The 13,648-nt window shown below is 36.2% G+C and overlaps 1 protein-coding gene across 19 annotated transcripts in view; it reads left to right on the top strand.

The window, feature by feature from the left end:
- rap1gap2a (RAP1 GTPase activating protein 2a) overlaps window positions 1–13,648 on the top strand; it is an 80,762-nt gene that overhangs the window by 58,528 nt on the left and 8,586 nt on the right. For 13 of the 19 annotated variants that reach the window (XM_079609208.1, XM_079609217.1, XM_079609211.1 and 10 more), the window contains 13 exons: window positions 3,299–3,334; window positions 5,982–6,014; window positions 8,684–8,908; window positions 9,312–9,415; window positions 9,883–9,961; window positions 10,915–10,968; window positions 11,291–11,374; window positions 11,469–11,569; window positions 11,771–11,900; window positions 11,984–12,139; window positions 12,226–12,297; window positions 12,384–12,470; window positions 12,690–12,824. In XM_079609208.1, coding sequence (XP_079465334.1) covers window positions 3,299–3,334; window positions 5,982–6,014; window positions 8,684–8,908; window positions 9,312–9,415; window positions 9,883–9,961; window positions 10,915–10,968; window positions 11,291–11,374; window positions 11,469–11,569; window positions 11,771–11,900; window positions 11,984–12,139; window positions 12,226–12,297; window positions 12,384–12,470; window positions 12,690–12,824 — 1,296 coding nt within the window. Of the gene's footprint in view, window positions 1–3,298; window positions 3,335–5,460; window positions 5,494–5,981; window positions 6,015–8,683; window positions 8,909–9,311; window positions 9,416–9,882; window positions 9,962–10,914; window positions 10,969–11,290; window positions 11,375–11,468; window positions 11,570–11,770; window positions 11,901–11,983; window positions 12,140–12,225; window positions 12,298–12,383; window positions 12,471–12,689; window positions 12,825–13,648 lie in introns of all 19 variants that reach the window. The other 6 variants (XM_079609222.1, XM_079609218.1, XM_079609220.1 and 3 more) reach the window with 1 other exon arrangement.

Genomic DNA, 13,648 nt, shown 5'->3' with positions numbered 1-13,648 from the left:
ACACGGAACATGTATGAAAAGACGGGATTTATCGCACAAACCAATCGTATCCCATCATAGCGCGGTGGAGACATTGCCTCCTCTCACGTGACTTTCCCCCATTCATTTTAAATTACCCCCCACCAAACCCACCGCACGCTTTAGGGGGTCTTTTAAAAGTCAATATACAGTATATATACACACACACACACACACACGGTGGAATGTTAACTCATACAACCTGACATGTTAAAAATGTATTCATACATGTAGAAACTTTCATTTAGATAAAAGTATAAGTAATGTGTTACCTCACCGTAAAGTGTTAACAAACCATTTGAGTCATTATAAACCAGGTTTAAATGTGTTTTATCAACTATCAATAACTTTTTTTGTCTGCTCGAGGATACTTGTTCCTCAGTTCATTGTATTTTGGGGGAAGCTTCAAAGATCCTGTTAATCTTGCCTGAGACAACAGTGAAACTAACAGGTTGTCATGGCAGATAAGCTTTGTCTCTTTATAACCTTACTATGACACCGCAGGCATCATTTAAGACTGTGAATTTTTTATCATGCAGCTCTGATGTGTTTATATTTGATTTGATGTACTCGTCATCTATAAGGGCAGGTGGGGCAGTGTCCCACCAAAATATGAATCTAACACATAGACCTCTATATAAACTGAATGAATAATAAAAGTGTAAGTGTGTTCAGCATTATGATGATCATTTTCCTGATTATTTTGAGTCGTAAATTGAGCGGGATATATCAAAATTTAGTGTGTGGCTACGGCAGGCTTTTATCATGATACTAATCGGGGAAGATGGTGCCTGTGTTCTCCCCAGCTCTACAGCGCCCCACAAGTTTCCAATGTAAAACTGCAACACGCTCTAATTTAGAGCCATTTGGGTAGATTTTAAACCGTCCCGCTTTTCGCGTTACCTTGCGTAAATCTCGCTCCAAATCAAGACGATATGAATCCGCTTCAGTGTACATTACTGCATCATAGTAATTTAAGACAGTCTTTAATATGTCAGTTTTACTAAATCATAGACATCTTAAAGACATTTTCTAAACGTCTATTTGGAAATACAGGAAACGTATTGCAGGCGAGCAAACACTCTAAAAAAAATACATCTTCCAGATGTAAACGCGCACATCAAATAGACGTCTCCGAGATGTACGTGTGCTATCAAAGTTGGAATGTCTGTTCTTCCTTATTGTGTAAATCCTTTAGTGTAAACATGCTCTTGTGAATAGTTCTGTTTTTATTTTATTGGATGTTCTGAGAACAGACATGACTTACTTTTCCTTATTGGAATTCCACCTCAACTTAATATTCTAAAAAAACATTCTGAGGCAATAAATACTATACCAAGGCAATACTAGCTTTCTATGTGTGCCTGTCAATCAACATTAGAGCGCCACCCTCAGGCTGAATAACGCAAGGATATTAGATTATAAAGCTTACAAAATGTTTGACACAATTTGCGCTAAGACCTAGAACCTGCTCTACCTAAATGTAATGTCAGGAGCTGCTACTGCATTGGACTGCTGACTCAAGTGAATTTCTCACTCAAAAATCTCAATATTCAATATATTATCAAAAAGGTCAACAGGCAACATTGCATTACAAAAAGTTCAAAGCCTTTCCAAAAATCTACACATCTTTCACTGGTTTCCTTCTTTGGCCTTGCGTTCTGCCTTAGAATTAAGGAGTTGCCATTATGTGTCCTATTGATGTTGTGGTCTCAATTCCTCAAGGTTATTTGGGCAAATAAGCCTCAGCTGGGCTGAACTTTGTTGACTTTGTGAAGCCGAGTTGCCCTTGGATCCATGGCGGGTTAAACATTAACCGATCTACATTTGCTCTGTCCCACCCACCTACATCTGTTACTCTGTCTGATCATACGAATATCCTTAAACCAAAGGGATTTCTTTTGAACAATAATCTGATGTTTTTGGGGTGGTCTGCCTCTTAACATGCAGGGGTGCTCTGTTGAGGTAAGAGACTCTGGGTTCGGTTGAAGTATTGTGCAAGTTTATCACGAATAGTTGAGGTTGTTTTATTATAAGCCCTTCAGGTCTACTAAAAATTATTCTTTAAATATCTGGTGCATTTCTAATATTTAAGCCCAAATGGTCGGTCGCACAGCCCATTGATTAAATGAGGCTGTAAAGGTTCGGTACGTTTGATTTACATTGAAGATGTATTATGGTTTAAGTCTTTAGGGAGAAAAGAGTAATTTACTGTCATTCGACATGCATTAAACATATCTCAACCCATATCACATTCCAGTGTTTATGATATAGCACTACAAATGTGCAATTCCAGACTGTTGTTGATTTGATTTTAGATATGATCAGGCTTGTATATTTTGCCTCAAGGCTGTGTGAGTTGGGTGTGTAAGATTGAGAGCCCAGAATACATGGGAACTTTGTTTGTATGATTTAAAAACCATGCACCTCATGTTGATTGAGAGAATGTCCAAAGTGAGCAGAGCTGTCCAGAAAATGATCTTGTGACCATTAGGCCTACGTTACTTTTAAAATGTAAAATGTTTTTTTGTTTCATTTATTTAATTATTTTATTTGTAAAATGGGAAAAATATTTTTTGTTTATTGAATATTTTAAAGTTATTTAGTTTTTTTTTTAAATAACTGTAATAAATACATTTTTTCATAGTTTTTTATTTATTAGGGATGCACAATAAATCAGTTCATTTTATTTTATTTTATCTTATATTTAATTGAGAATGCTCATTTTACCTATTTATGTAGATTGCCTTTGCCATCATTTAATGATGACTTAACTTTAATATTTAAAAGCACTAATAATTTTTAATACTGTTAAATGTATTAATTCTCAAAATATCCACATTTTCATATTGTAAATGTATAATATTTTGATGCTCACATTAATCCGTAGAATCAAAAACGATTGATATTGGTTTTTAGTGTTTTATTGATTGTTTAATTCAGATTTTTTTTTTATATCTGACAGTTATCTTTTATCATCCATAACATGAAAATAATTATCGGAATTTTATTGGACAGAATTTTAATAATGGTGCATCCCAAGTTTTGTTGTCTTTACTGCTAACATGGAAAAAGTAATAATAAGAAAACAAGTGGTGTCAAAATTAACCTGTTCTTAGGAATATTTCTTTCTTGATTCTTCAATTTCCTTCCATAATAAAAAAAGTAAAAGATAAATAAATAAAAAAAAACAAATGGGTTTGATGTAAATACCACCACAAAACTATGTCAATTTAGACATTCAAATACTGACTTCTCTCAATTTTTCTTTGTTTCCCAGTCGGCGGAGTTCTTCGACATGCTGGAAAGGATGCAGGTAAGACTCCTTCCATTATTCAGATGATCTTATAAGTGCGTGTCGCTCTTTAAGATTCCTGTAATAGTATTCCTCCACTAACTTTGTAATTAAGCTGAAGAGCATTTTACTCTACATTAATATAATAATCACAGCATGTTTTTGACCTTGAGTGCTGGCTAAGTGTTCTCTCTCCAGTGGACCACCAATCATCAGCAGTTATTCTGAATGAATAATTACACATTTCAGCTCATTTGAAAAGGCATTGATTTGGCCAGAACTTTTCTCTGTGGTCAGTCTATGGGTGGGGTTTTGTAGGAGCCCCACAGGGTGAGAGACTGGGAACGGGACACCCTGACCTGTTATATAACAGTTGTGCTGTCATTGTGTGCATGTTTGTGAGGGTGTGTAGATGATGGGCAGCAGGTAGCTAAAGATCAGCCGATCAATATGCTGAGGCAGAAGCGTGGTATCTTAGTCGGGTGTTATTAAAGCCCTCGGTCTTCTTGAACAGATCTCTGTATGAGTGACCGATCGATGGTTTGTCTGAAGGGCTGATGTCTCTCTCCAATGGATCACATGCACTTGTGATGTTCTCAATCAAATACGAAGGTGTTTAGGTGTGTCTTAGTCAGCTCCATTCTGTAGCATGTACAGAGCCCAAGGAATTGGCCTTTTCCTACTTTCTTTTTCTAAAAGAGATTTTGTTTATTGTTTCATTCCTAGGGCCAGATTTACTAAACAGGGCACATTAGCGTGAGCACAATCCCAATAAAGTGCTGATGGGAGTGGGAAGTTCTTCGTGTGATTTCTATAATGACCAACGCGATCCAAGAGCAGCGCAAATTAGCATCTGACATGCGCAAACCTTAGTAAACCACCTTGCATTATTTATTTAAATACTCTCCTCCCATAAATGTTTCGTCTGAAAGGGAAACTCCTAATGCATATGCAATAAGGTCAGCCGTAAAAATAACCCTGTCCAAGGCTTTTTAGCTCATTTTCTTCACTGCGTGTCATTAGTAAATCCTGACAGTAGTTTTTTAACGGCAAAAGAGGGTTTGCGCTAGAGCGAGCTGTTAGTAAATCTGGGCCCTAATGTCTATGAAAGGGAAACAATGCCACAAACTTTTAAGAACTGACCAGGAATCAAATTTGAAGAAAATCTTATTTTTTCAATTATTTTTGTTTAATTTTATTTAACTTTAAAATGTTGACACTTAATGTTTTAATTTCTAAATAAAGTTAATTAATTCAAAATTATATTTAAATTAATCGAAATAAATATGTAATTTTAATTAATAATTGTTTTTCCCCCTACACACGCTGGATCATTCACTGGAAACTGAAAGTAACTCTTTAAAATTTACTCTTTGAATTCTTGCACCCGGGAACAATACAAGTCAACACCATTATAACTAAAAGTATTTCCTACTAAAGAAAGGCGCTGTTTTACTCTGGTAAACGTATCTGTAGCAGACTGGGTGGGAGTGGCCTTGGACAAAAACATGCCCAGTGCATTATGGGTGTTGAAGTTTTCCTATTTGTCAAAAGGGAAAACAGCAGCCTTTTTTTTCTCTGTTTCCACGTAGGCACCGATTTCAAAACATTTGTACCTTTCTACTATATAGGCAGCCAAGTTTTATTGAAAGCCCATTTTGCAACACTGAAGTACCCCTTTAACCGTGTAACAGCTAAAATGAAGATTGTCAATGGTGTGTTATACAGCCCCATTGGTAATATATACATTACGTTTAATGAGTCCCCTCGTGATCATCAAAATAATTGTGTCATCGATGTCCCAATATTCAGATTCGCAACAAAGGGCAATAACAAGCAAACATAGAAATAGCTTTAGCCTCATCACAGGAGCCAAACATTATAAAGGTTTCAAACTGAACAAGATTCTGCCTTTATTTATCTCTTGGTAACTGCTTTTCCTAGACTAACAGGAAACATTTTACCAGGGTAACCAGTTTTTGACCAAATATCTTGATATTAGCCACCATAGTGTTATTAAAACAATTTAAAATGGGGGGGAAAAGGACACAAAGGGTTGGAAGACTTCATTGACTATAAACATAGCTGTTTTAGTGTGTCATGCATTCTTCCTCTTCCACTCTCTTCTGCTTACCTGGACACGGCAGATTCCCAAAACTGAGGAGACTAAGAGAATCAAGGTTGGGCTGGTATTCTGAATGTTTGTGTATTTTGTGTCTGCAAGTGCATGCGTGTGAGTGGGAGAGTTGTGTATGAATAATATCTTCTGCTTCAGTCTTTTCTTCTCTATAAATATTCTGATAAACATCAGCCACAGTCTGGAGTTTTACAACATCAATCCACATCAATCATTTTGAAGTGTTTTTGTACATTTAGTGATGTAAAGGTCAGTGTTGATGGCCATCAGACGTTACCAGAGAGTCCAAATGCGGACTTAAAAACCTTTATATCTCATATATGATTATTGGAATGCAAGCAGAGAAAAATCAGATGCCTTTTTTTGTTGCAGCTGCTGTTATTTTGTTTGTTTTTATCAGTCATATTGTGTTGTAGATATTATTTCTCTATCCTGCTCTTGGGATGCTCGCATTGCAATAAACAGATTGTAATTTGTGCAGTCGGCTCTACGGTGTTATCCTGAGATCAAATTTATTTGTCTCTCCTACAGGATGACTACATCCCTTACCCCCGGATTGAGGATGTGAGTACACACACACACACACACACACACACACACACACACACACACACACACACACACACACACAAATCAAGCCTACAGTTATATGTACTGTATATTATTATGTTCGTGTAGTAGCAAATTAGCTCAAGAGAGTTTTCATTATGCTCAAGTGTTTTAGGACCGAAATGAACAGATTGTCTCTATTTATTATACAGCTCGCTGGATTACTAATACTGATTGGTCAATCACTTTGTTCTGCATTTTGATAGGTTTGCAAAATGATTGCTAAGCTCAAGCTGTTGTCCCTTACAACAAATCTCATATACTTTGCTACACAGAAAAAAATGGTAACCTTATCTAAATATCTAATATATTTAGATATAATATATAATATTAGATTATTATATAAATATATCATATATTTATCTAATCTAAATTAACTGGTTTTATTGAAGTCAAAAATATAATTTAATATTTCTGAATAAAGCGAAGTACATTCATTTATTCCAATAAAGTTATAGGGTTTTTTTTTAAAGCAGGTAGAAATCGCTTTTTAAATTAACAATTGCATGTTACCACTTTTTACAGTGTTTTTATTTTTCCATAGTTTTCATAGGTAGCTATTGTAAGGGTCACCCAATCGGTCCGACGACAGTTTCTGATAGGCAGGAGAAGGTTAATGCGTGTTATTGTCTTTTCAGTGTGGCAAAGTAATTTAATAACCTCTGTTTAATCTGACTCCAAAAATGAAAAGGTTTAATTGATGTTTGTTAATCATTCAATTTAGGTAAACTTTTTGTTGAAATTACACTCGTTCATCCGGATTCCTATAACACTTCGAGTCTCGTAACCGGCCAGGTATACATAATCACAGGCTTGTCAGTGCGATTGACTAATATCCTAGACGGCTGTACTCTACTTGCTCATTCTAGAATATATTATTTAGTCCCCATAGAACTGAACACACTTAATTAAGGTAAGACTATATCTAACCAGAGGTCATGACCATTACCATAGAACCAAGCTGACCAACTTAACTACTTCTAGTGGTAACTTTGTATAATCATGTCGTGGTTTTCCACGTACACTTAGAATAATACTAAACAATAATCAGAGGTTGAGGCTCACCCTTATTTAGATTGGTCAAACAACACTCTGTTGTTTTAAATGGAAACCCCATTATTAGCCTCTACAGTCTAAGTATACATGACTAATGCCGGTGTGTTAGTTGGATATCTAAAACTTCAGTCTGGGTGTGCGTCTCTGCTCCACCTAAGCTAAATTCCAGTCCGTTTACTAACCTGAGCGTAGAACTGTGATTGTTATGGATTTAACGTAATCTACTAGAGTTAATAATTTCAGAGTACCGGTAAGTCAGAATAAATCCAAATGTAACAATGTATTATTAGTCAGGTAAATGTATTATGCCAATTACATTCAATACAATCAATACATTAACATTAAATGCTTCGAGATAAAGAGTAAAAGATGCAGACCGGTCATTAGAAAAAAGACATAATGCTGCTGAGCATCCGAGGACATTCAGCATTATGGGCTTAGTTTTGACTGGAGTTATAGACATAGGGAGTTCACACCTTGTCGAGGAACAGCAGGTAGTTTGTGCACACCCAGTAAGCAAAGTATCTCTGAACCATGATCACCATTTGGTTTACTTCAGTGGAGACGAGATCTTTGTACCAGTCGCACTGAAACATTTTAAATGATTCACTTTTATTGACATGGAAAAATTATAAAAAAATTATAATGTTCTAAGTATGAAGAATGTGTGAAGGGAAGGAAGTGGGGAGAAGTAACAAATGTGAGGGTCCATCTCAGGCGATCAAGTTCTGTTTGTCTCACACTATGATAATAACATTCATTAATAATGTCAACATCGTTTAAAATTACACATGAAATTGATCAAAAGTGACGGTAAAAACATTAGTTAAAAAAAATGCTGTTCTTTTGAAATTTCTACTCTTCAAAGAATTCTGAGAATTCAAAAAAAGCAGCACAACTTTTTTTTTTTTTTTTACATTGATAATAATCAAAAATGTTTTTGAGCACCAAATCAGCATCTTAGAATTATTTCTGACGGATCATGTGACAATGAAAACTGGAGTAATGATGCTGAAAATTCAGCTTTGCCTTCACAGGAATAAATTACAGTTTAAAATAATACAAAATTAGTTTACACTACTCTCATTAGAGTATTAGTAGACCGTAGTAGACTGTTAGGTTAGGGTTCGGGTAAGTAGAATAAGTTGATAGATACGCAGTTGCAAAGTTACTTTTAGTCGGTAGTGTCTGTTGGGGGACCACTAAAATAAATTGTTAGCAGATAAGCAGACAGTCTACTAATACTCTAATGAGAGTTAGTTGGCATGTAGTTGCAAAGTTACTTATATTAAAATAAAGTGTTACAGAAAATGTCACAATATGGCTGTTTTTACTGTATTGTTGATCAAATAAATACAGCCTCAGTGAGCATGAGACTCCAAACGTTTGAACTATAGTGTATGTTTATTCATATAATAGTAAGATATATTTATATAATAATTAAGTACCTGAATTGCTAATCTGTAAGGTTTGTGAATTAGGCTATTTAATAATAAAGGTTATTATATACTGTTATTAAGTTATATGACTTTGCTGACCCTTTATTTTTCTTCATATTGGCTATGTAGGTCCTGGAGAAGGGTGGTCCCTACCCTCAGGTCATTTTACCTCAGTTTGGCGGATACTGGATTGAGGATCCCGAGGCTCCAGTCGGGACGCCCACGTCCTCAGACAGCAGCTTCTGTGAGGAGGAGGATGATGGTCTTAGTCCTGGTGGAGGAGGAGGAGGCTCCAGCTACAGACTGGAGTGTAACAACACCTCACGCGCTTACCGCAAACACTTTCTGGGCAAGGTCAGGATTCATTTGTTATTGCAGACAGTATGTTTATTTTCTATACTGTAAGTCCAAAGTACCCATAGTTAAAGAAACACCCATGTACACATTATTTTATAATGGGTTATCTTACCACGGCCACACAATTTCAATATATGCCCTTTCAGCTGAAAGTAAGTGTCCCGTCTGAGGTAATGTTTCACGTGGCCATAGCTTATTCACTCACAGTCCTGTAACACTGGACATGAGGTGTGATGGCGCGAACATTTTGTGCTCTACATTTTGGTATCAATTCTGTTTCACAGAGAGCTTGACTTGAACAAGCCACGCTTGAAATGAAAAGTCTATTGGAAAATTAACCATATCAAAATTTGTCAGGAAGGAACCTATGTAATGACGCTTGTGTAAACACCTTTCTCAGGAGCACATGAACTATTACTGCACAGCCAGTAGTATGGGACACCTCATCATGTCTCTGAAGTATGAAGAAGTAGACGGACAGGAGTCACTCCGCATCATGCTCAGGTGACACATCCACCATAAACATCACACACTCCAATAGGGCTGTAAACGATTAATCGCGAATAATCGCATCCAAAATAAAAGTTTGTGTTTACATAATACATGTGTGTGTATTGTGTATAATTATTTTGTACCGGTATATATAAATACACACACATGCATGTATATATTTAAGAAAAATGTGTTATTTAAATATAAAATACTTCTATTTATATATAATATAAATTATATAAAAATATATATGCAGTATATAAATGCAAATATTTCTCAAATATATACATGCATGCGTGTGTATTTATAAACAAAAATAATTATACACAATACACACACATGTATTATGTAAACACAAACATTTATTTTGGATGCGATTAATCGCGATTAATCGTTTACAGCCCTACCCAACACATATTGAAACTCTGGTATTGTCATAGTAAATAGCTGAGCATTTATTATTGAGTGTCGTTTTCTAGGTCAAAAACAAAGACCCTTCATGAGCGGATCCCACTTGAAGGACTCCTCCAGTTACCAAGTGTACCACAGATAGCCAAGGTGTGTATTGGCAAGACGTGCAGTACCAGTCAAAATTCATCATATATAAAATAAATGCAAATATGCAGTGACCAAACAAATTAAAACGGTCTTTTAGATTGTTCCATTGCCTTCATAACAGCTTTGCAGACTTTTGGCATTCTCTAAATAATTTTATGAGGTGCCATTTGGAATACTTTGAAAAAGTTCCCATGCACCCTGAATACTTTTTGGCTGTTTTTGCTTCACAGTATGGCCATTTAAAAACAAAAATAAAGGAACAAACTATTCTATATTTAATAAAAAGGCGCACCATATATTTTTCCACAAAAACTCATTTTGAGCATTCAAGCATGAGATTTCAATGGAATAGTCTTTAGCATCTTGAGAAACAATTGTAATAATATTTCACAATATTGCTTTTTTAGTGTATTAACCATTGACCAAACAAATGCAGCCTTGTTGAAAATAAGAGATTTGTTTCAAAAACATTTATATTACATTATCTTACTGACCCCAAGCTTTTGAACAGTAGAACATTTTTCATGTTAATATATTTCAAAATGTAATTTATGTCTGTGATGGCAAAGCCTAATCTTCATTACATTTTTAAGTACAATCAACTTGGATGTTTAAGTCATTTCAACTTAAATTACATTAAACTGACTTAAAAAGATTAATCTTGTATAACTTATGAAAAAAGCTGAAAATTGCTTAACTTATTTTGATGAGTTAAAGCAATGTAAAAACATATGTTGTCATACCTTATTGATCATATAATTTTTTTACAGTGTATATTTTAATTATTTCAACCAACCAATCAACAAAGATTAGAGTCCAACTATAATCAAACTTTTAAAGTGCATGAGGACACAAATTCTCCAAAAGTTTCTCAAGACCACATACTTAGCAGACCTCCTTTGAACTTGAAAAGATGCGAGATGCTCACATCAGATGTGTCCTGTGTGTTTCAGCTGCTCTGCGATGATGTCACGGGCCTAAAGTTCAACCCCGTCCTCTACCCTAGGGTGAGCATTTCTCTGTTTCTCACTCCATCTGTGACTTACCTACTCCAGGCGTCAGGGTGAAATGGGGCTGCGCTTTGCTCCGCCTCACCCTAGTACCCAAGTCATCTGAATTTAAAATGTTCCCATGCTCCAGGGGACTCACAAATCCATCTGCTTTACACTGCCTGGCGTGCCTGAACCACATAGAGTGTTTGAGAGAAGCCTTGACCGTCTCGAGGCTTTGCATGGCAAACACAAACGCCTGAATTATGGAAAGGCACTGACACACATATTTACCCCCAGCGGGCGCTTTTGCTCACTTTTTGTTTTCTCTCGCCCCAAGGCCTCGCAACTGATCGTCAGTTTTGATGAGCACGAAGTGAACAACACTTTCAAGTTCGGAGTCATCTATCAGAAGTTCGGTCAGGTGAGAGTCGTCTCGAGTAGCTTTCTTCATTTTATTGAAGCCTATTTTCACTGAATTGTTTCAGTTTCTCATTGTTATTGTCTTTTCACATCAGACATCAGAGGAAGAGCTGTTCGGCAACAACGAGGAGACGCCTGCCTTTGCTGAATTCCTCAGTGTTTTAGGAGACAATATTGAACTGCAGGATTTTAAAGGGTGAGAGACGGAGATTAGACTCTGAAAACTGCCGCCAGGGGTCACCTACACACACAAAAGGCCCGTTTTAATATTAAAGAATAATCATAGAGTTCATTTGTGAATAATTTAGTCCACCCATTGTGCGTGATTTTGAGTAATCATACTGATCTTCCTAAGCTTCCGCAGAACTAATTTGTCTGGTGATATTGTGCTGCTTAGTTTCAGAGGCGGTCTGGATGTGTCTCACGGACAGACGGGATCTGAGTCCGTCTATACTACGTTCCGTCAGAGAGAAATCATATTTCACGTTTCCACAAAGCTTCCCTTTACAGAAGGAGACATTCAGCAGGTGGGCTACACAAATCCAGAATTTCTTCTGTTTTTTTTGTTTTGTTTTTCTAAATATTTTTCTCTTGTGTCATATTCTCTCAGCTCCAGAGGAAGAGACATATTGGCAATGACATTGTCGCAGCCGTCTTCCAGGAAGGGCCCACGCCGTTCGTCCCTGATATGATCGCTTCCAACTTCCTTCATGCCTACGTGTTAGTGCAGGCAGAAAACCCTTGTACTGATCATACCATGTACAAGGTTTGCCAAACACCTCAATGAATTACTCCAGATAGCCATCAATCCCTTAACCAACACTGATGTGAGATATTGATCTGTGTTCACAGGTGTCCGTCACAGCGCGAGAGGATGTCCCTTCGTTCGGCCCCCCTCTTCCAAACCCTTCAGTCTTTAAAAAGGTAATATAGAAGATTGCTTCAGTTAAATATTGCATCAAGAGATGATGATTTGTATCATATGATGATGGAGATCAATTCTTCCCCAGGGTCCTGAGTTCCGGGAATTTATCCTGGCAAAATTGATCAATGCAGAAAACGCATGCTACAAGTCAGACAAGTTCGCCAAGCTGGAGGTGAGAAAAAAAAAAACATATATCAACAACAGCTTGTTTCCACCACGGAATAAAATCCCAACTTTATAGCGAGTTTATATTTCACAGTTCAGATTTGTTTTCTCAGACATTCTGTCATTATTTACTAATGCTGTCATTGAGTTCATATTTCCAGGTGAACTATCTCTTTAATTAGTCGATGTGCTTCATTGTCTATTTGTGTGTGTGTGTGTTTGACAGGAGAGGACACGAGCAGCACTGTTAGATAACCTTCACGATGAATTGCACAGACAGACACAGGCCACAGTAGGACTGGGCTCAGCTTCAGATGAAGAAAAGCTAGAAAATCATGGGGGGCTGCTGGAGTCTTTTAAGGTGAGATGTCTTATCCTGACTTGCACTTGACCCCTTGAAATCTCAGAGAACCTAAAGATTCGTTTTACTGAATGATGTTGCACTTTGATTTGTTCTTCTGTATTCTATATAGAGAAAATTCTCAATTACGTCTAAAATGATATAATATATTCTCACATTACACTACCATTTAATATTTTGGCGTCAGTTAGATTTTACTTTTATTCAGCAAGGATGCATTAAATTCAGTAAAGACATTTATAGTGTTACAAAAGATTTATATGTATAAATGATGTTTGTTTTTAACTTTCTATTCACCAAATGATCCTTTAAAAATAGCACGGCTTCCACAAAAATATTAAACAGCAACTGTTTTCATCATTTATAATAAAAATAAATGTTCCTTGGGCACCAAATCAGCATATTAGAATGATTTCTGAAGAATCATGTGACTGAAGACAGGATGCTGAAAATTCAGCTTTGCAATTACATTTTTAGATAAATGAAGTTGTAATAATTTATTTCATATTATTACTGTTTTACTGTATTGTTGATCCAATAAATGCAGCCTTGGTGAACATAATTTTTATTTTCAAAAACATTACTGACCCTAAACTTTCAAACATTAGTATATGTATACCCACAGTTATAATGTCTGCCACTGAATGTCATTTTTATGTAAGACAATGTACTTGTCTGTCTTGATCGGTCTGTCTGCAGGTCCTTCTGTCTGTCTAGATATTAAAATGCATGAAACTGGGCTGTTTTGAACTACTAAGCTCTCATTATAAGGCCTGTTTGTGTGTTAGTGACCATATGCATGATTTTGCCTTGTGTGGGTGTTT

Source organism: Phoxinus phoxinus, assembly GCF_949152265.1.
Source record: "Phoxinus phoxinus genome assembly, chromosome: 4".
NCBI lineage: Eukaryota > Metazoa > Chordata > Actinopteri > Cypriniformes > Leuciscidae > Phoxinus > Phoxinus phoxinus.
The sequence above is the reverse complement of the archived record's forward strand: the minus strand, read 5'-3'. Positions and strand labels throughout refer to the sequence as shown.